At 32.5% G+C, this 24,308-nt stretch overlaps 1 protein-coding gene across 2 annotated transcripts in view; it reads left to right on the top strand.

Moving 5' to 3' along the window:
* The window catches only part of ZC2HC1A (zinc finger C2HC-type containing 1A), a 62,551-nt gene that overhangs the window by 14,254 nt on the left and 23,989 nt on the right, over positions 1 to 24,308 (top strand). Inside the window, exons 4-8 of one of the 2 annotated variants that reach the window (XM_045806080.2) lie at positions 2,871 to 3,012; positions 4,546 to 4,694; positions 12,067 to 12,166; positions 12,775 to 12,874; positions 20,668 to 20,784. In XM_045806080.2, the coding sequence (XP_045662036.2) occupies positions 2,871 to 3,012; positions 4,546 to 4,694; positions 12,067 to 12,166; positions 12,775 to 12,874; positions 20,668 to 20,784 (608 nt within the window). The remainder of the gene's footprint in view (positions 1 to 2,870; positions 3,013 to 4,545; positions 4,695 to 12,066; positions 12,167 to 12,774; positions 12,875 to 20,667; positions 20,785 to 24,308) is intronic. The other variant, XM_045806079.2, reaches the window with a different exon arrangement.

Here is a 24,308-nt window from a genome sequence, read left to right as displayed (position 1 = left end):
CCTGTGGACCTCTCCTTCTCCCCAGAACCTCTTGTAAATACCAGGAAAACCTAACTCATCCAATGATGAGTAATAAAAAACATTAATTTAGCATTGACACAAGGATGCTGTGAGAAGAAAGGTAGATGAGAGCAATAAAACTTATCAGTAGATGAGTTATACTTATGGAGCAGATGAATGTTGTGATCAGACTTTTTACCATAAAATAAGAAACTTTCAAGAATCAGTCATATTCAACATCTGAATTTGCTTGTATTAAGATTTTGTATCTATATTTACGAGAGAGGTAAGTTTGTAATTTTTCTTCTTATCATACTTTTGTTGCTCTCGTAAGACTAGTTAGAAAGTTGTTCTTGGGACACCTGGGTGGCTCAGTGAGTGAAGCATCTGCCTTTGGCTCAGGTCATGATCCTAGGGTCCTGGGATCAAGCCCAGTGTCAGGTTCCCTGCTCAGCGGGGAGCCGGCTTCTCCCTCTCCCTCTGCTACTCCCCTGCTGTGTTCTCTCTCTCTCCCTCTCTCTCTCTCAAATAAATAAAACCTTAAAAAAAAAAAGTTCTCGATTTTTTTGGGTTTTTTTGGGAAGAATTTTCAAAAGATTGATGCATTTCTTCCCTAAATGTCTGCAAGAATTCAACAGTAAAGCCATCTAGGCCAATTTTCTTTAGGTTTTTAAATAATAGATTCATTTAAAAAAATAAATGTAAGACTGTTGTGATTTTGTTTCTTCTGGTATCTGTTTTGTGGTGTTTGTCAAAGATATTGTCCACTTAATGTTGTCAGATTCATTAGCATAAAGATCCATTATAGTGTCTTCTTTTTTCCTCATGTTTGTAAGAACTGTATCGTGTACTATTTTTCATCCCTTGGTATTTTGTGTTTTCTTTTTTCCCCTTATTTGTCCTGCCTTATTAGTGTTTTTAAAGAATCATCTTTTGATTTTGCTGATTCAATGTATATTCTTGATTTAAAAAATAAAGACATAATGAGGATAGTTGGGTATTTCAATAATATGACAAAATAAAATGCTCGTGTATGGTAGCACAGGAGCCAGCATTATGCATAGTGGAAGGATACTTAGAGGTTAGCTATTAAAGACAAGAACAAGATTAAGCTCCAACCAATGTAGTAATTGCTGTAATTAATACAGTTAGATATTAGATACATAGGGATTTGAAAAGAGGAGGTAAAGGTATCGTTATTAGGAAATGATATACTTGGAAAACCCAAGAGAATCAACTGCTAAATTATCAAAAGCAATAAGAGAAGCCAGTGAAATAATGAGATATAATGCTAATATACAGAAATTGCTCGGTTTCATATTTCAACAAACCCCTTGAAACATAAAAAACAAGAAAAGACTCTATAAAAGAACAACACAAAATAAAAAATATTTAGGAATAAACCTTTTAAAGGTATAAGATTTCCACAAAGAATACTTAAAAAAACGGAAAGACACAAATACTTCTTCAAATGAAAATATTATCTCATGTTTTTGGACAGGTACATTAAACAAAGTAAAGATAATTAAGTTCCTTAAGTTTTTTATGAATATAACGTTTAAGTTTTCTGGTTAAAATACAGTTGAAAAAATTAGACAAGCTTATTCTAAAGTTGATATGAAAAAAATGTACGTACAAGAATAACCAGAAAAGATTGAAAAAGAAGCAGCATGAAGTAATGTTATCCTGTCAGATATTAAAATATTATTATAAAGTCTCAATATTTAAAACACTGGTACTAACACAAGGATAGTCAGAACAGTGGAAGAGAAGAGAAAGTTCCGAAATAGGTCCAAATACAAAAGAGAATATGATAAAGGTGTTGACAGTTCAGTGGGGAGCAAAGTCAATAAAGGATCCTGAGACAGCTGCATAGTCATGTTAAAAACAAAAAATAAAGTTGAATCTACGTGTCACACTATAACTCATGATAAGTTCCAAATGAATACAAGATTTAAAATTTTTAAATGAAACCATGAAAAGTCAGGGGGGAAACATGGGAAAATTCCATTTTACCTTGGTGTGAGATTGGGTCTTGCTGACAGTGACTGCAAATCTAGAGACCATAAAAGAAACAAGTATATTCAACTATATTTTAAAAATAATTCTTCATATCTGAAGATCCTTAGACAAGATCATAAGACAGCCATATTGTAGCAGAGGGCTGAGGCTAGTCTCCTATAAAGAGTTAACTAGAAACTGTTAAAATTAAGACCAGTAACCAACAGGTAAGTTGACCAGGCACATTAACAGCTCACAAAAAAGGCAATGCAAATGATTCTTAATGATATAAAAAGATTCTCAACTCATTATAAAAGAAAAGCCAGTTAAAACCAGAGAGAACTATTTTTTACCTCTCCAGTCTGTTAAAAAGCCAAGTTTAACATACTCTATTGGAGAAAGTGTAGTAAAATAGGGAAATTACACTGTTAGTGGAAACTTAAATGGATGTAATACCTATAGAAGTTTAATTTAGCAGCGTTTATCACAATTATAATTGCAGTTTAAAAATCACATATAATGCAATTATATGAAGTTTCTTTTTAAATTATAAATTTTAAGGATAGTAATTTAAGGACTCCTTAAATTTAACATTTAAAACGGTACAGCATTTCCTCAAGTTTTATTTCAATTAATTTTTTAAAAGATTTTATTTATTTATTTATTTGAGATACAGAGAGCAGGAGCAGTAGGGAGAGGGAGAAGCAGGCTCCCCACAGCAGGGAGCCCAATGCAGGTTGTTGATCCCAGGACCTTGGGATCATGACTTGAGTCAAAGGCAGATGCTTACTGACTGAACCACTGAGGCGCACCCCATTTCAGTTTTTTAAAAAATGTTTTGAAATGGGCTCTTCTTTATTTGTTTGTAGCCTGAACCACCAAAGAAACCATCTAATTGGAGAAGAAAACATGAAGAGTTCATTGCCACCATAAGAGCAGCTAAAGGTCTTGATCAGGCGCTTAAAGAGGGTGGAAAACTTCCTCCTCCTCCTCCACCTTCTTATGATCCTGGTATGTAGAATATTGTTGACAGAAATCTTCATATGGAGAGAAAATATTGATAGAATTTTTATTAATTTTAAGTTGTTAATAAAATTAAAATATAATAACAGAACCTGATGAAACATAATCTTTAAAAGTTTAACTAGAAAATAATGGTGCTAATCCAGGCATTTAGGCTTATAAAGACACATTGGTGTTGAACATAGAAATACATTATCTTTTTATCTCAGTACTATTATTTAAACATAAAACATTATAATATAATTTGAAAACTATTGTAGTAGTAATAAAAAAAGAAAAAAAGAAATTATTGGGGAATTATTTGAAGAAGGTCCTATCATTTGAAATGTACTCATTTGGTAAGATTCAGATTGTTATGTTGCCTAGTTCTTTGGTGTCTTCTCATTTGGGAAGGAAGAAAAAGGATAATATTGTTTCTAAGAGGTATGTGTTCATGTGGGGAAAACCACCATATAGAGGACTTACCTAAATTATGCTTTAAATTCATGTGTTAATATAGTTTCTTTATTAGGTGGATAAAAGTTGCTTATTTGTTACCAAAAGCAAGGCAAGATGCTGAAAACCCAATATGAGATACTGAGATACTGAAAGATTTAAAATATGCACAATTGACAATTTGACATTGGCTAGTAGAGTACTTTAAAGTAGTTGTTTTAATATAAGAAGTTTGCTGCATTAAAATTGTATTAGTATTCTTGATTGAGATTTATTTCTTAGTAAAGAGAAGTTCTTATAAAATAAGTCAGGGAGATGAAAAGCATAGCATAGGGAATATAGTCAGTTATATTGTAATTACATTGTGTGGCGACAGATTGGTGGTGTGGACTGAATATCGTATAGAATTGGCGAATCGCCATGTATACCTGAAACTAATGTAACATTGTATGTCAGCTATACTTCGGTAATAAATTAAAGAAAAAACAGTCCTTTAGAAAACCTAGATATGATCATTTTTAACATTTTATTGTAGTAGAGACAAACTATTTCTATAAAGGGCCAGATAGTAAATATCTTAGTTAATGAGGTATATTTTTTATCTCTTCTTTCATCTAAGAGAAAATACAACTGTATAAAGTTGATTAAACTAAGATTTTAACAGATTAGCCCAAATTTTAAAATCTGTTTTTAATGTACTGTGTTATTACGGCTTAACTTAGTCTCCAGTATAAAAATATGTAGATATGGTGAAAACATATGGTATATTATAAAGGCAAAGAAGAAATCCTGTTTTTCCTCTATGTATTCATTCTTTTGTACTAAGGATTTATCTTTTGGGTTCCCCCCCTCAAATTTGATTCTAGGCTGACAGAAAATTGGAATTTATTATATACTAGCAAACTTTTTTCTTAAATGTCTTTACTAAGTTTAGTAGTCAGGTTGGGTGGTTATGAGGAAATGAAAAGTTTTGCTTATCAAATGTTATTACTTTGTTATACATCTTGAATTACTGTTCATAAAGACTTACAACTATGTTTCACTTCAAGAATTATGTTATTAATCTGTTTCTTTTTTCTGTTTTAGATTATATTCAGTGTCCATATTGCCAGAGGAGATTTAATGAAAATGCAGCTGATAGACATATTAATTTCTGTAAAGAACAGGCAGCACGTATTAGTAATAAAGGCAAATTTTCTACTGATACCAAAGGAAAGGCGACTTCTCGGGCACAGGTGAAATGTTCAATTATTTCTACAAATAATTGAGAAAATGACTCTTTCACAGTTTTTCGCTTATGCTTTACAGAACATTTAGCTACAATTTTCTTACTGGCTTAAAATTTTATATTATTGTTTGGCGATTTAGTAAGAAATTTGAATGTTTAATTGAGAACAAATTATTGAATGGACTTGAGGTAGTAGAGTCTTGAAAATAATGCACGTTGAAAAAGGCATTAGGGCAATGTAAGAAAACTACTTAAAAAGTAGGTGAAGCAGATTCAGAGGAAACCAGGGGGTTTGGGAGAGTGAGAAAATGGCAGTAAAAATCCATTTCCACATTTGAAAATCATGTAAGTACTGAATGTTTCCATGCTATGTGTGACCATACATCCAAGGGAATGAAATCCTGGGGTCAAGTCCAACTGTTATTTCTGAACTTTTAGGCAAATAACATTTCATATATGAGAGGCTTTATTTCTTTATCTGTTAAGTAGTCTATATGATTTTTGTGAGAAGCAAATGAGATGGTATGTGTGAAAGCACTTCAAGAGCTATAAACCGTATACGGATTTTGTAATATGAAATTTTTACAGTACTGTCGTTTTTCATTAAGCATATCGTGACACAAAAACTTTGATAATGTCATACCTTTTTTTTTTGAGAGATTTATTTATTTATTTTAGAGAGAGAGAAGAGAGAACACGAGTGGGAGGGGAAGAAGGAGGGGAGAGGGGCTCTCAAGAAGATTCCCCACTGAGTGAGGAGCCTGACACAGGGCTCCATCTCAGGACCCTGAGATCACGACCCTGAGGTCATGACCTGATCCAAAACTGAGAGTCGATGCTTAAACCGACTGTTGCCACCCAGCGCCCTAATAATGTCATGCTTTTCAGCAAGCTTCATTTTTCAGAAAACTCTCATTTACAGTTTTTTTAGTACTGTAAATCTAGCAGACAATAAATAATCAAATCCATTTCACTTGTTATTTATAAATCAAATTTTGGATTAAAAGACTCCGTTACAGATGGAGCCTTCTTGAGAAGATCCATATTGAATTTTTGTTAATATTATTAGAAATAGAGCATTTCATTATAAATCATCATCATTCTGGGGAAAGAACGAAGAAAATTCATTTTGAAGAATTTCCAAAACAGACGTCAAGAATATTTATCTCTTATTTAAATGGTTAAGATCATTTATATGATTTTTTCTTTTGTCCTAATAAAATAATAAGCAGAGTAAAAGAAATAGAATGTGTATGTCCCATCAACTTGGTGCCAAATGATTGTAAATGTAAAATCCAGGTAGCTGATAGTTTCCACCTTAACCTGTATCAGTTCTGATTCTATGCCCAGTCATATATATTCATTTCAATGTAAGCCCATATTTTCTCATCTTTATTCATTCAAGAAAATTTTATTGAGTACCCTCTCTGAACCAGGAACTGTATCAACTGCTGAGTCTATATTAGTAAACGAAATAGAATATTTTTTCCTAAAGATGTTTAAAATGCATCCTTGTTATATTTAGCAACTATAATCTAACCCAATTACAGCCCACTTTTTGACCCTGCTCTGATAAAAATACAATGAAGATCTATTTCCTATTGGTAAAAACAAGAAGTTCCCCCATTTAGTTAAATTTCCATCATTCTTCTTCATTAGGAATTTTATCAAATTCTGTCGTGGCATTAAAGTAGACGCATGAAGAAATAGAAAACCCAAAATGTTATCTAATATATACTAAATTAAAACATTTTATTATTTTAAAAGAACATATTATATTGAAATAGTCCATTTGTAACTTAGGTTCTGAAGTACTCTTTCCTCACCTTGGCTAAGTTACCTTATGAGCTTAAACCAATTCAGTATGTATTTTATGATTTAGGAATTTTCAGTATTCTGATTGATAATTATCCTACTCATTCTAAAGTAATAAAGTTTAAGTCTGGAAAGATGGTGTTCAATTTTTAATAATTTTTTTCTTATTAAAGACATTCCTGTTCCTTATGGAAAATTGGAAAAAAAATATATTTTTAAAGTCATCACCATAGTTGATATTTTAAAATTTTAATTTTATGCTTTTATTTAAGTTTTAAATTTTATTTATTTTTATTAGAGAAAGAGAGAGAAAGGAAGGGGCAGAGGCAGAGGGAGAGAGAGAATCCCAAGCAGGCTACACACCCAGTGTGGAGCCCGATGGAGGGCTCGTTCTCATGGTAGTGAGATCATGACCCGAGCTAAAATCAGGAGTCAGATGCTTAACTGAGCCACCCAGGTGTCCCTCTTATTTTATACAACACTTTTATTCTGATTTTTTCCTCATTATTTTCCTCAATTATTTTATTATAAATTATACACATAGAAAAAAACCGCACAAAATATACAAATGTGCATAACCACAAGAATGTTAAGAAATAGAATATTATCAATCTCACAAAGCCTATGCTGTTTCACTCCCAGAATTGTAATGTTCTCTCCCTCTTAGACCCTCACCCCATAAAACAGTATTCTGATTTTACATATAAATCAGTTTTTGCCTTCTTATATAGTCTCCTGACCACGATTGCACTTTTATTTACTATGGCTTTATATCTTGATGTTATGATGGATTTGTAATTTTCTCCTCCACTTGAAAATAGACAGCTGAAAATATTTTCTAATTTGTGACTTCTTCATTTTTTTGTTATTGCTGTTATTGGTTGTTTTTATTTTTGTATTTTTTGTGTGTTTGTATTCATTTTGTTTGTTTTGTTTTTATTTTTTAACTGGAATATGATATACTCTGCCTGATCTTTCCCACCCTCCATAATCCATACCTTCCCTCCCTCCCAACTGACTTAGTTCCTAAAATACACCTCTGATCCGGGTAAATTTGTCTCCTTCACCTTTGCATCTATAAAATGGGGGTAATACGTACCTACTTCAACAGTTATCAAGAGCATTCAGGAAAATAATGCCTATAGGTGTGATTTCTTCTTTTACTCATAGTTTGTTCAAATATAAGTCATTTACTTCCAGATATTTGGTGCTCTTCTAGATGTTTATTGCTGGGGTTTTTTTTCTTAGTTCTCTTATGGTCTGAGTAGAGAAATCTTGGTAAGATTTTTATCTTTTAAGATTTGTTTTATTGCCTAGCATGTGGTCTTTTTTGATGAATGTTCCTACAGTCTTCAATTATGATTATGACTTTTTTAGGATCATTAATTTCACCAGCTTTCGTTTAAGTATTTTAAATTTCTCTTATTAATTGTATTTATATTTACGATTTGTTGTATCTTTCCTATTTATTGACCTTTATATTATATGGAGTGTGCCTTTTTGTCTATGGCAACATTCTTTGTGTTGAAGTGTGTTTCATCTGATAGCCATTTCAGCTTGATCATGCTAATTTCCTTTCAGTTCTTCAACCTGAATTTGTGTTGTCCTACTGTGTTTCATCTGATGGTGAATAACCATTTCAGCTTAATTATGCTAAATTCCCTTCTAATTCTTTCACTTAAATTTGTGTTTTTGCATCTCCTGTAGACAGCCTATAATTGGTTCATCTTTTTTTAAAATCCAGTCTGACAACCTCAAACTGTTGATTGAAGTGTTTAGGCATTTATACTCAATATAATTATTGAGGCGTTTGTGGCTAAGTTGGCCATGTTGCTGTTTTCTATTTTTGCCTTTTTTTTTTTATTCCCCTGATACTTCTTCCTTGCTTCTTTTGTCTTAGTAGAAGATATTTTATTTTCTCTATTGGTTTTCAGTTGTCATATTTTTGTCAGTGGTTACTCTAGGAATAACAAAATGCATTTTTAACTTATCCACATCTGTGGATATTTTCACATATATCTCACCGATCTTAGTGTTATTGTTAAATATATGTAACTCCATAAACCCATCAGTATTCTTAATGTGTGTTGTTATACAGTGTTATACATACACCTTTAAAAGTCATCTGTCTTTTAAAGAAATTGGAAGAAAATAAACATATAATCATTTACATACAGATATGCACGTGTATGTTTATGCACACCTGCATATACTTGTTTTTTTTGTTCTGCCTCTGCTGCCTCTTCACATACGTATTTTGTATTTTACTTGCATATTACTTACTCCCATATTATCATTTTCAGATCTCTTCATTTCTTCTTGTAAATCTCAGTTGTCGTATTTTGTCATTTTCCTTCAATGGGAAGAGGCTTCTAGAGCCTTCTAAGAGTGCAGTTCTGCTGGCAAGGAATTTTCTGGTTTGCGTTATCCGAAAAAAAATGCCCATATTTTGCCTTTATTTCTCTGCTGAGATTTTCTATGTGTTTATTCACTATAACCATATTTTCCTTTAATTCTTGTGTATGTATCCCTTGACTTTTTGCGCATATTTATAGTAACTGTTTTGAAGACCTTAACTGCTGAATCTATACCTGTGCCCACCTAGGTTATAATGTTGACTATTTTTTGCCAAATATAGGTCATGTTTTTCTCTTTCCTTTTTCCTCTTCTTTTCCTGCCTCTCCCTTCCCCTTCCTTGCTCCTTTCCCTTTCCTACAGTTAAACCCAGAATACACAGTTATAGAAGAACTGCTTTGGATGGTTTCCAGTCTCTTAGAATCATCTTTTTTTTAAGATCCTTTTTTATTGTCTATAGGAGACTTAGGCAGCTATTTCACTCCCCCATCACTGAGTTTGTAATCTGTTACTATATTTTTTAATTTCTTGAGGTTGGCTATTTTTCTAATTTCCTATATTTTTATAGTTTCTAATTCCCTGTTAACATTTTCAGAGTTGTCTTTTATTTCTTTAAATGTAGTAAGCATAATTGTTTTATATTTTGTATCTGATAATTGTGGTATCACATGATCTTTGTATATATGTTCTTGCTTTTTTCCCCTCAATCATGGTTTCTGATATCATTATGTACATAATTATTATTGATTATTTGTTGCCCTCAAAAAATTATTCATGAGAATTGTTCATGTGAAGAGCCTTCTTGTTTCTCCAGATATCTAAGAATATTACCAATCTGGAAGCACTTTAATTTTTGGCTTAGTTTGCCTGACCACCTAGTAATGTAGATTTATACAGCAAATCCATGTGATGGCCAGTCTGTTGTTACAATCTTAAATGGTATTGGTCTAACAGTTATTTTCTTCTTCTTATCTGACACTCATTGCTTATAAAGTGATTTTTTTATACTTTTCAGAACATTTTTACTTTTTAGTTGAAAGGTCAGTCCAAATAGTGCCTTTTTACTGTTTTATCAGAAATGAATGCCCTCCTTGTTCTTTAAGCTCTTTCCAATGTCAAAAAGAGTCTTTGTAAACATAAATATTTGACTAAGGAAATTTATTAGATTTGTGATCTGTATAAAAACACATGAAATAATAAACATCTAACAAATACATATTTAATGAATGAAAGAAATAGTGATTGAATGTAAATGTATAAAAATAAAGTGATTTTGTTTTTTGGATCACTAAAATTGATTTATATAAAATTGTTGATTACTAGAGTCATCCTGAAAGCCTAAAGATTTGACCTCTGCATATGTAATATGCTCTACCAGCACCTTTTGTTTATGCTAATCATTTTGCTATTTTTTGGTAGTTAGCACAGTATGAGTGGCTCACCAATCCTATTTCTTAATCCAGTTTTATGGAGCCTATTTTTAGTAGACATGCCTGTGATATTTTAAGGGGTCTTCATTAGGGCTTGTTTTCCATATTGTTGTTAGTTTTAAAAATCTTTCCTAATGTCTTCACTGGTATTTTAGTGGGAGACACTGATATCAATCCGATGCCCCTTTAAAGATTTATTTATTCATTAGAGAGAGAGAGAACGAGTGCACAGATGTGCGAGTGGGGAAGGGGCAGAGGGAGAGAATCCCCAAGCATACTCCCTGTTGAGCGCGGAGGCTGACCCTGGAGATCTCACATCCCCAAGTTCATGACCTGAGCCAAAACCAAGAGTCTCATGCTCAACTGACTGGGCCACCCAGGCGCCCCCAGATGCCCTTTTTCCCCCTTTTTTAAAAGTTTATTTTTATTTTATTTAAAATCAATTAATTAACATAAAGTGTGTTATTAGTTTCAGTGGTAGAGTTTAGTGATTCATCAGTTGCCAGTTGCCTTTTTAAACCAGAAACACCTCTTGGTTTTCAAAGAAATAGTGTCTTTCTATGGCTTATCTCCAAAGGGTCCTAGTCACTTGTTCATTTGACAGATAGTTATTGAAGGTTTTCTCGTTGCCAAGTGCTTAAATTTCCGCTTCTGGCGTAATAGTGCCAAATGTGCATGGAGTGTGTGTGTGTGTGTGTGTGTGAGAGAGAGAGAGAGAGAGAGAGAGAGAAGCCTTTTTATCAAGATTTATCTTCCTTAAAAGGTCACATACTAAATTTTGAATGGTATAATATTTTACTTTAAAATTTGTGTTTAGCTGGCAGTTTTTAGTAGTAGTGCATCTTAAATTTTATACTGATTATTGGTTATAAAATATGATTTTTGAAGATTATGTTTAAAACCAGTTTTTCACATAAAGTCCTCAGCAGTCTATGTATTGGGCTAAATCTCAAGTACAGCCATCACTTTATAGTTGAAGTAAAGTGGCATGAGTCTTATTTCCTCTTCTGTTGTGAAGTTGGAGTTGGGCAAGTTCATTTTGTTATATTGGAGCAGGTGATCAATAAGATACTTCAATATTCAGTAACAAAATTTGGCTCAGGTAAGAGACAGTAAAATAAAATTGATAATGATATCTTTCTAGAAAGTAGAGAAAAAATAAATAAACACCCTCTCTTTCCTCAACCCATGTTCTATTCATCTAACATGATCTGGTGAGGATAGTGAAGTCGGAATTAGCTTTCTTTTCATGTTCAGGAAATCAGTAAGGCAGCTATTGTAAAACTTATCCAGGCTTATTTGTAATCTTATGAATTATTACCAGTAGGAAATATGGCTGGATTATATATATGAAATATAAAACCATGCCCAGAAACAGGTAAAATTTTGATCTTTAAAGCTGCACTGCTAAGTGAGCATCATTGGATGTTTCTAAGTTTTTCTATTAATATTTGTTTGGCATTTAAAATCTTCACATTGAAGAAATTTTTTCCATTTGACCTTTTTTTTTTTTTTTTGTGAACTGGGCAAAGCTGCTCTTAGTTGGTTTTAGCAATGGAACATCTGAGCCAAACTTTTAGCACACTAGTTTTGAGATGGAACATATTTTGGAAAACCTCTCTCTAGGGTGATGTATTTTAATCTGTACTTCCTTAATTTGGGTAATTCAGTAGCTAATTAAAAAAAAAGTACTCATTTAAGGGTATGTGAGCTTTTGAAATACTAGTTTGCAACCTGTAAAAGTAATGTCGATAAAATATTTTATTTTCATTATTTTAGTATAAGCCGCCTGCACTTAAAAAGTCAAATTCTCCTGGAACTGCACCATCAGGATCTTCACGATTACCACAACCAAGTGGCGCTAGCAAAACTGTTGTAGGTAATGAGCTCCATAAATAACTTGATTTTTTTTTTTTTCTGTAGAGACAGAAATGAAGATAGTGTTCTGTTTTGGATTATTAAAATAGATTTATAATTAGGAAGAGATGTGGAGGATAAGTAATTCTTTCTGGGTAAAAATAAAGTAACTTTCAATAACTCTCTACTTAGGATACTTTATAGTCCTTTTTTTAATCCTAGATGTTGTTACTGCTATATCACCTGTTCAGAGTAGTCAACCAAGTTCTTTTCTTGATTCTTTGACCACAGTATTTTTCCCTCATTTCTATGTATACTGCTCTGAACTTAACAATTGTCCTAATAGACACATGCTTAATGACTTGAAGGAGAAACTGACTGACTGAAGTGCACTTTTATTTATATGTAAATTGTAATAAGGAAATTGGAAATTAGAAATGAAGGATGCTATATGTTGTTCTCTGGAAATTTCATTTTTAAAAAACCTTTTCCTATTTGGTAACTTGTTTTGATTTATTGCTGCAAAGATTTATTGCCATTAAAGCGTTGTTTTCCTTGTCAGATGCTCTGTTTTTTGTGATTTTTCTTTTTCAGAATGTCGTTAAAACTAATAACCTTTTTTATTGTAAGGTGTGCCTTCAGGTAAAGTGTCTTCAGTTAGCAGCTCTTTGGGAAACAAACTTCAGACCTTGTCTCCCTCACATAAAGGGATAGCAGCGCCTCATGTAGGGTAAGTCTATTTGAATTTAATTGATTAGTGATACACACACACACACACACACACACACACACAAATGATTCTGAGTTTTATTTTATTATTTAATTGGCTTTTTTATTAACCTTGATTTTCTTTCTAAAGTTCATTTGTCTTTTAACATATTACTGGTCAGGGGCACATACACTACTGTTGAGGGTCTAAATTAGGATAACCATTTTGGAAAAAAATCTAGTGATGTGTATCAAGAGCCCAAAAAATATTCATACTTTTTGAATAATTTTACTTCTGGAAATCTAGTCTAAGGAAATCATTTGAAATACAGAAGATTTTTGTAATAACCAATATTTATGAAACATTATGTATCAGGCACTGTGCTAAACATTTTTCATATATTTTTATTAAAACCACCCCACCACCATAGGATGAGGGTATCAGAGAAGCAAAATAATTTGCTCAAAGCCACACAGCTATTAAGAGTTGGAAGCAGGTTACAAATTAGAGTCTCTTTGGCTCTAAACATTGGTTTCTTTCCTATGGTTTTATTATAATGTAAAAAAAATTAAGTCACCTAAATTTCTAGCTTCGTTTGAATAGCAAATTATAACAATCTATACAGGAATTTATGCAACTATAAAATGTCTATGCGTTTTAAAGGGATGATTCTACTATAACAGGAGAAAGACGTAGGATACAAACTCCCATATATACTGAGATATATAAACATGTGTGTAGACAAAAAATGCTGAAATATTAATAGTGGATGATTATTTTCCACTCATTTAATACTTTTAATATACTTTTTACCTTTCTGCAGTTTTATATACATGGCTTCTAAGAAAGTAGCATAATTAAGCTTTCCACAATTATTTTAATGTGGAAAAAATTGTTGGTAACACGAGAGATTTTAAAAATCCTTGTGTCTTAGTAGGAACTCCCTTTCTCTTCCATTTTGGTAAATCAGAAAATTAAGGGTTATCACGTGATCTTTAGAATGAGGGCTTATGTGTATACTTTATAGATACTGATAAAGTTGATGGAGGAAATACAGCACACATTATTTTCAGATATGGGTTATCACTTTTTTCTAATGTAGGAAATATCCATAGGGTTATATATCAAGTGAGAGCAACTGTTTTTTGTTTCCTAATTTGGACTACACAGAAAGTACAAAATCTAAAAGGAGTTTAATGTAATTACCATTGTAGAAAAAGAAAAAATCAACTAACAATATCTGATTAAATGTTTTTTCTTTTTGTTATGCTTCTAAAAAGAAGACACAGGCTATCCTTAAGAAAGAGACAGGTTATCAGTAGAACAGGTGGTTGAAAAGTAAAATATTCTCATCTTTCAGTGGTAAGAAACTGATTTTGTTTTATTTTTTGAGCTTCTCTACTGAGTTGACTCATCATTTTTAATTAAAGTGTAGATGACAATATGTATTTTAACTTTTACAAATCCTTTTTACCGTATCACAGAATTGCCTTCTATGCTGTATTAATTATAGTATCATTTACAGTTTATTATGAATTAAAAACTGATATTTTTTACTGTCCTTCCTCTCATACTGAAAATGCTATCAGATGGCCATATTAAGTTGTACTCACACCCTTCCCTGTACTCTTAATAGGGCATATTAAGCTGGCTGGTGTAATGAAAAGTGGCACTGACTTTGAATTAGAAAATTAGGCTTCTGGATCCTGCTTTGCCAATGAATAGCCATATGACTTTTGGCATATCTCCTTTGTCTCACTCACAGCATTCTGTGAATGTTGTCACCTGATCTAATACAATCTGACCAACATTTATATAATCCCTAGGAGAAAATTTGTTTTTACTAACAAGCAAAGACTTTGAGCACAGTAATTTTATAAATTATGCACTGCTTACAATGCCATGAAGATTTAAAATTTCTGGTTGTCTCACATCATATTAAACTGTCATACATAACTCTGTAAATCCATTTGTGCATTTTCTATATAGTCCCTACATGTTACGTTTCCAGCCACTGTAAAGAGCCTTGGTTTTTGCCTGCGGCCAATATATTATCATATTAATTGGAACATTACTATATTACTATATGAAATAAACCCATTCATGGCTCTTTAGTGGCAGAGTTTTTATTGTTTTGTTTTTGAGAATTATTGAGTGTATTGACGTGTTATTTATTGATTATATATTTTTTTCCTTTGCTGGATTGTAAGCTTTGATAGCTCTTTGTTTCTGCTTTGCCTACAGATGTAACTATAAAATGTAGTATAATGCCTGACATATAGACACACAATAAATTTTTGGTGAATAAATGAAACAAATAACGAATTAGCAAATTAAATCCCTCATTTGTCAGCCTGTTGGCACATTATAGAACCGTGGTCCTGGTACTGGTGGGATAATTGACGTTTGAATGCCAATCATTATTTCTATTGATATAACGCTTCAGGATTGAGTAAAGGTGGAATTAAGACATCTGCACCTTCTGAGATTAGTGAAATAGTCATTTCAATAACTCAGGATTGTTTAAAGCCTTGTGTATATAATCTTTATTGTGACTAGCTTAATCATGCATACCAGTGATCTGTTGGAATCGTACTGCAGAAAAATTTGTCTTGAAAAAATTCTCATTTATTTGGTAATTAACTTCTGGATAACTTATGGTTCAACCATTTTTATCAGATTTTTTTTAAAGCAAAAAATGCCCTCAATGGAAAAAATGTTCTCTTATTGTAAAAGATGACTATCTTTAATCCTAGGAAATTTTAGAAGTATGGTGAAGCAAGAAACTTTTAAGTAAACATTACCACATTTGAATTGTGTCAGGGAATTTACACAGTCATGCCTTGAGATTTGTGTTTTCTTAGTGGTTAATTACCAGCTAAAATATTTTAGCTGATAATTTTCAGTAGCTAAAATATCAAATATCAAAGGTTTACTTCTGTTCAGTTATTATGAAAGACATTTACTTTGAAGACAGGCTATAGTAGATACTGCAAAAATAGAGCAACAATGCATTTAAGCAGCATTTCTTAATAAATTGAATTTGGTTTCTCATACTTTAATTATATTGACAAAAGTAAGAAACAAATATCTGGTTTTTAAGTACATTTTTGTATAAGTGGAAACAGGCTTTTCTCATAAGCCAGTCTTGATGTGTATGAGTTGAATTTGTGTGGAACATTGCTTAGATTTTTATGAACTTCTTTATCATTTATTATTGACCTAGAAATGCCTAAAACAACCGAGAATTGCAGAGTGTGGCTTCTTACATGGATACCAGTGATTGAGGCTATCGGTTTTGGCATATGTAAAGGATTTGATAAGTTTAGGATCAAAAATAGAAGTATGATACATTTCAAAACTTTGAATGCCTCAGAATATCATAACTGTGGGTGTCTACAAAGATACAAAATACGAACTGGTAAATTTTTTCCCAGTATTCTTTCAGAAGTCATTCTTTTATTATAACTACTTGGCTCACTTCAGTCTTACAAGACTGAGTGACTTACATGCTCCTGAGTAACTCATTCTCAGTATCAACAATAAACAAGGACCTTCCCAAGGTCAAAGTTTATTTCAAATTAAAACCTATTCGAGTAAGTTGATATCATTGCCAAATATTTCTTAAAATGTGAATTTATTCTTAGCTATAAATATTTTGAAAGCTTGCTAAAGTATTATTCCTTTTTAGATAACACTATTTGTATTGGGGCAGTTATATGCAATTGCAGTAGTCATTTTAAATTAGAAAATCTTGGTCGAAATAACAGTTTATCATCTATAGAAATGTATTAGCTTGACAAATGTAATACGTTTTGAGATTAAAAGATAATGTAGTGATATCTATCATAACTCCTTAATATGTGAAAAACCTTTAAAAGTCATCACTGAAATTGTTCAAAATTTTAAAATACTGGCATCGTCTCATATATAGAATTTTTATATTTTAGAGCAGGTGATCTTCTTGAACTATGGCCTGAGAGCCAAATCCTGCCCCAAAACTAGTTTTATTGGAACATGGTCACAGCCAATTATTTATGTATTGTCTATGCCTGTTGTCATGCTACAATGGTGCAGATGAGTATTTGAGACAGAGATAGCCAGCGTAGCCCCCGTAAAGCCTGAAATATTTACTGTCTGGCTCTTCACAGGAAATGTTTGCCATTCTCTATTTTAGAATAAGTAAATTATCATAGGAATATTAGGCATTTATAATTTGAAGGTATGGATTTTATGGATTCTTTATTTAAGGATAGAAATATATTTTTTTTAAGTCATGTGGAGTATCTGGAAACTTGTAGATTAGTGGTCTGTGGAACCCAAGGATTTTTTAACTTTTATTAATCCAACGCATTTCTGTGCTTGAATTGAAAGAACAGCAAGAAATTAAAAATATACTTTGATGTTGACTCTGACGAAATCTAGGTGCCAATTTAAGGACATATCCTTAAATTTCATAGGGAATTGAAATCATGTTATGTGTATCAGATTGCTTAGTCTGCACGAGATATATGTTATGTGGGAGTGCTTAGTTCACTTCAAAAAACCCTCTTTTGTTTTCCTTAGCAGTAGTAGCAAGACTACTTCTACTGCTGAATGGATTTATTTATTCCTGCCTAATTTCTTTTCAGCCCTTGGATATATAATCAACGTTACCAAATTGAAACTTTTAAAAGAAAAATAACATAGAAGCACTCTAAAAACATTGATATCGGTAGTTCCATAACTGCCAGGTTAAAATTATGTTCCTGAAACTCTGTGACTAATTAAAAATACATAACGAAGTAGATTTTTTGTTGCACTTTCTCCAAATTTAATAATAATCTCCAAGTAACACCAGATTTATAAATTCAGTGTTAACATCAGTAAAGGTGATTTTTTTTTCATAGCTTGAAACATCCAGTGCCCCTGAGGTCTGAGCAAAACATGAAATAGACACAGGCTTCCTGGTTTTATACTCATATTATTTCCTTCCCTAAGTCAGTTATTGATGATTTGCAAGACCAAGAAAGGCAGAGAAGAAACTTCAAACAAGGATCAATCTGTTGGGTTGAAGCTTTTGAATTCCTTTTGAAAACACGTTTACTACTTTTGCAAAGATTTTAATTTCTTTCCAAATATCCCTACATCTTGTTGCTGCTTTGACTCATCTTTAGTGCTGTTGGAGATTGAGGAACAGAAATGAAGGGATTTGGTAGAAAAGGAGATGTGAGCAAGGAAGTGTTCATAAAACTCACTAAAATAAATATGAAGATGGTACATGAGAAATGATTTGTCATATCTTATGATCTGGGTTAGTTTAGGGAAAGATTTAAATGTTTGAAAGTCTTCGTTCATAAACTAATAATTTTTAAATTTACGTAATAACCCCAACATAGATTATTATCGCATGGCAAAAAAAAATATGTAATTGAGATTTCATACATAAAAATATATTCAAATATATAAAATTTTACGTAATTAGATTTATGCAAAGTTATATATACAGTATATATAATTTTTTACATAGGACATATATAATCTTGATTACATTATTGAGACGTATAAAGTTTGTTTTTGTTTGGTTATACCTTGATAACAACATAGCATAACAGTAGCAAATTATACAAGAACATAAGTTTAAGTGATTTGAACTTAAGAATTACATTTACTGACATTTAGCCTAAGTAACATTTGAATTGTGTGTGTGTATATGTATATACAAATCGCATATATATACACATAGGTAGATAGATCATCTGAGTTGAATTTTATAACACAGCTGTATGGACAACAAAACAAATCATCTTTGGAACCTTCCATTCAATTAGGTTTTTAAAATCTGAAAATTCTGGTTAACTCTCATATGTAGAAAATATGTAATACTTGCATTAGATAATTACTTCTAGATTTTTTTTAAAAGATTTTATTTATTTAATTTGACCAAGAGAGAGCACAAGCAGAGGGAGCGACAGGCAGAGGGAGAGGGAGAAGCAGGCTTCCCATCAAGCTGGGAGCCCAATGTGGGGCTCAGTCCCAGGACCCTGGGATCATGACCTGAGCCAAAGGCAGTCACTTAACGACTGAGGCCCTATTTTTAGATTTTTAAAAAATAGGTGCCCCTATTTTTAGATTTTTATTGGATTTTACACATCTTTCTCAAATTGAACTTTGTTGTGTCATGTGTAAGATTTGAGTAGTTCTTATTGTACTAGAGAAATGTTTTAAAAATGTAGTTTAAAATATTCTAAATCTTAATTTCAGTCACCTCTGTGAAAGAAAAAAGATTTTTATTCCTTATTTCAAAGCCACATATATCTTTTGTAAGATAACTGCTGTTTGGAACAATAGTGTTTTGATAATTGTTAAGCAATTCAAAGAAAAATCTGATTTTTACTGACTTTTACTAAATAGGTAAAATTTCTAGTAATCTTTTACAGATGAAAAAAACTGTCAAGTTTTCATCTCAAATATTTAGAAATTATGTAAAATATGTATATTTAAGGAAGGCATTTTTTAAAATGTGTGTGTGTGTGTGTGTGTGTGTCTATATACCACATCCCTAATGAAGGCATTTTTTAAAGACTTAGAATGTTTTATTTAATGTGATTTAAACACCTAATGCAAGCATCATCATCTGTAAAGAATTAATAACAACTTTTATAATAAAATGATACTATGTACAGGATACTGAAAAAACATAAAAATGAATAAAATGTGTCCCTCTGTAGAGACACTTATAATCTAGAGCAATGAACAGCTTCTTTTTAGACACTAAATTCTGTAAGAACAAGCATCAGGTCTGTTTCATTTACCACGATATCCCCAGAATGTAGCATAGTGCCTGATTCATAGTAGGTGCTCAGGGTTTGTAGAGTTAATGAGTAAGTGGAAGAATGCATTGGAGCAAACAAGCATCCCTTAAAAAGAGTGTCCTTTTAAGTTAACAAGCAGTGATGTGTTATTCAGTAGTCATTTAAAATAGTTCTCCTACCTTCCTAATTTAACTTTCCCTGTTCCCTGCAATGCATGAATATTGGTTGGTAATAGCATATAGGATTCAGTTATTGGTTGATGTAAAACAATGACATCTCTACAAACCTGCAGTTTTTCCTATTTTCCTCCAGATGGAGCTCCTTTATACTTTTGGTTTTTAAAAAACAAAACCAAAAACTTCAGATGTCTTGGCCACTTAACATTTCTGTATGATTTTTCAGATTGCCATCACTGTTTTTTCCCATACATCATGCTTTATATTTCTCTGTATGAATTTCATGAATAGTCATTCTTTGTTAGAAAGTCAGATAGCGTTAAAGAAATAAATATCATTTATTTGACTTCTTACTTTATATTTGGAATTTAAAAATGCAGGGGAAATCATAAAATAATAAAAAAGAGAAAGGTCCTATGAAGTCAGGGAAGGAGAAAAATTAGATTATTTGTGAACTCTGTGAGAAGAAACATCAGATCAGTCTTATTTACCAGGATAGTAACTTTTAGTTCACTTCTAGCTTCACAAATGTTATTTTAAACAGTTGTTGTCCCTCTTAAGTTTATTTATTGATTCCATTGCCTTGCTGTGTATAAATGTGGCCTTTGTTTGGATGTTCCATCACAACTGCAGGGTGGCCTGCATCGTCAGAATTTTCATATCTAATAGTGGACATTGTATGAACTACCTGAGGATTCTTTTTGACAATCCTTACCCTGGCAGTCCAATAATTAAGAGCTTGGGGGGGTAGATTTCTAACCAGAATAATGTTTAAAAAAATTTTTTTTAATGTAAAGAAACATTAGCAATCTCCTTATGGGTACACCTTTATATATTTTAATAGTAAGATGGACAAATTAGGCCCTCCACTTCGAACTGGAAGACATGTGCAAAGGTTGTATGACAGTGATACAAAATCAGACAGTGCCATCAAAAGACATGAGTTATTGCCCATTTACAAGTAAGTATTTTAACTCAGTTTAGTTAATCTTTTTCAGATTTCCTTAAAGACTTTATATAATTGAATACTATAAACTTATACATTCCTAGATTTTAAAAAAATCTTATTTTAATCATTTTTAAGCCAAGAAGTGCTAAATAATCTTATAGGATTTAAAACACTCTGATGTTAGATGAACATTTCTGTTCTAAATAAAGCTTTTTTTTTTTTTTTTTAAAGATTTTATTTATTATTTGACAGAGAGACAGCCAGTGAGAGAGGGAACACAAGCAGGGGGAGTAGGTGAGGAAGAAGCAGGCTCCCAGCAGAGGAGCCCAATGTGGGGCTCGATCCCAGAACGCCGGGATCACGCCCTGAGCCAAAGGCAGACGCCCAATGACTGAGCCACCCAGGCGCCCCTAAATAAAGCTGTTTTTAACATACATTTATTTCTATTAAATTTTAACTTGTAGAGGGGTGAAATAGCAGTCACCTTCAATGATTGTTATCTTTATGAAGCTTTCTTTTGGGAGTATGTATATATTTTTAAAGATTTAATTACTTATAGAGAGTGAGTATGGGGCAAGAGGGGCAGAGGAAGAGGAAGAGAGAATCCCAAGCAGACCCCACCCTTGCACGAAGCCCAACGAGGTTGTTGATCCCATGACCCCAAGATCACGACCGAATGCTTACTGACTGTACCGTCCAGGCACCCCTTAGGAGTAATATTTTTAAAAAAGAGGACTATAGGGGATATTATGCTATATATTATATGTAATATTGCTGTATTATTTTTTAGTTAAGATGATGATTAATTATTATAAAAAGGCAGAAAACAAAGAGATTTTAGAAAACATTCAATCCAGGGATTCTCAGTCTTTTGGTTAAATTGCTACAAATTCCACATAAAAGGAGGAAAGGATAGGATACTGCTGAGGACACTTCTCCTCTCTATACTGGCCCAGAAAGCTGAAAAGAGAGGTGAGTGGCAATGGCAGTCACCTTGGAACTCTTTCCACCGAAATCTTCAGTGTTTTCTAGATTGGGCTCCAATACCAAGTCTAGCTCTCTCATTTTAAAATGATGAAATTCGAATTAGATAAATTACTTATTAAAGTTGAAAAATATATTATTAAACAGAATTCACTTAACTTTTAAACCAACTCCTGCTACAGCATTGTCTTACCAGGTATGAAAAGGATTAATTTAACCAAATATAAAATAAAGATGGGAGAAGTCTTTAAAATATTAGCAGCATCTGTGTGTTATTTTTAAGTACTTAGTGATAAATCACAGAAGGAAGAATTTGTGTCCTGAGCCATTTTTCTTAGTACTGTTGTGGTTCTCTATTCCCTCTGAAGCATATTTCAAAGAAACACTGATTAGCAGTAAGGTAGAGTTAGTCGTAATTGCAAAATTAAACCTTCTTTTGTTATTTTTGACCTAGAACAAGCGGATTGTAGATACAGAATAAGGGTAGCGCTTTTCAAACTCTGGACAGGAGCAAAAATGTGTTGACCATGTGAGACTGGAACAACACGTTTTAAGTACTAATCAAGACTGTTCTTCCCAGTCTCTTAAGAATGGTTCTTGACATTCAGATTCCACCTGTTAGAAATTATTACTAAAAGTACCTGATAGGTATTTAATAATGGTTACTGTTGATAATCTTATTTTTCTTTAATTTTTATTTTCTAATTATTTGAATAACTTCATTGATATAGTGAGGTTATGTGTGTATATCCATAGGTATGTTTGTATTATCCATGTATCTCATGTACATATTAAATGAAGGTGATAAGATTTCTAACAAGGCTTTGTTCTAGAGCCAAAAAATAAAAAAATCTCTTTCCTATTCCTCTTACGACTCTCACTGGAGGAATCGCCATTGTTTGACAATGATTTATTAGAGATTGAATTCCTAAAAAGGTACTATAGCAGTTCCACAACATCCTTAGATGCTATTTAAGAGTAGAGTAGAGTATACCTCATGGTTAGACTCTCAGTGGCCATTTGAAGAGGGTCAGGGAAACCCATTCATGCACCAAGGTGATTCTTGTCAAAGTTTAGAAAAAATTAAGTATTCAAAGCAGCCTCTCTTTGAATAACAGACAGCATCGCATATTGAATATAATAAGATTTGTAATACAGCCCACCAAAATTCAAGTTCAAATACTGTGGCCTTGTAATAGCTTTGTGGCTTACTTAATTTCTCTAATATGATTTTCTTCAACTTCAAAATGGGAATAATATCTTCTGAGATTTCTGTGAAGATTAAACCAACTGAAGTATGTGTAGTACCTGGCATCCTATTTGGCATTTGGAAAATAGTAGATGTAGTTATTACCTGTGTATATTTTGGAGGTAGCTATTTAGATTGTCAGACTCTTCAACTCTGCTTTATAAGGAGGAAGAATTTCAGCCATAGTTTAAGAACTTACAATCTAAAGGAATTTTAAAAAGTATTCTGCTTGTTCATATAACACAATATTGCTTATCTCTGAAATGAAAAGATTTGACTAAATCTCTAAAAAAGACAGAGTTATTAATACTACTTAATCCATTGGATCATTATGAGGATTAAGTAAGTTTATATATAGAAGCAATTAGAAATCTATACCAAATGTAGTAATAAGCACCATTTTGTAAATGTTAACTAGGAACAGTAACAATAGCCATAATAGTAATAATAGTATCATCATCAACAACTATTCTGAATGTTTATATAAATTGCAATTGGTATCCATCACTTCTTCTAAGATAAGTGATGATAGTCATATTTTATTTATTTATTTTTATTTTAATGTTTTTTTATTATGTTAGTCACCATACAGTACATCCCTGGTTTCTGATGTAAAGTTCGATGATTCATTAGTTGCGTATAACACCCAGTGCACCATGCAATATGTGCCCTCCTTACTACCCATCACCGGCCTATCCCATTCCCCCACCCCCCTCCCCTCTGAAGCCCTCAGTTTGTTTCTCAGAGTCCATAGTCTCTCATGTTTCATTCCCCCTTCTGATTACCCCCCCTTTCTTTATCCCTTTCTTCCCCTACCGATCTTCCTAGTTCTTATGTTCCATAGATGAGAGAAATCATATGATAATTGTCTTTCTCTGCTTGACTTATTTCACTTAGCATTATCTCCTCCAGTGCTGTCCATGTTGCAGCAAATGTTGAGAAATCGTTCTTTCTGATAGCTGAGTAATATTCCATTGTATATATGGACCACAACTTCTTAATCCAGTCATCTGTTGAAGGGCATCTCGGTTCCTTCCACGATTTAGCTATTGTGGACAAAGCTGCTATGAACATTGGGGTGCATATGGCCCTTCTCTTCACTACGTCTGTATCTTTGGGGTAAATACCCAGTAGTGCAATGGCTGGGTCATAGGGTAGCTCAATTTTTAACTTTTTAAGGGACCTCCACACTGTTTTCCAGAGTGGCTGTACCAACTTGCATTCCCACCAACAATGTAGGAGGGGTCCCCTTTCTCCACATCCTCTCCAACAATTGTTGTTTCTTGCCTTGTCAATTTTTGCC

This window comes from Ursus americanus, chromosome 9, assembly GCF_024610735.1.
Source record: "Ursus americanus isolate L20-20 chromosome 9, mUrsAme1.1.p, whole genome shotgun sequence".
Lineage (NCBI taxonomy): Eukaryota > Metazoa > Chordata > Mammalia > Carnivora > Ursidae > Ursus > Ursus americanus.
This window is presented reverse-complemented; position numbering and strand designations above follow the sequence as displayed.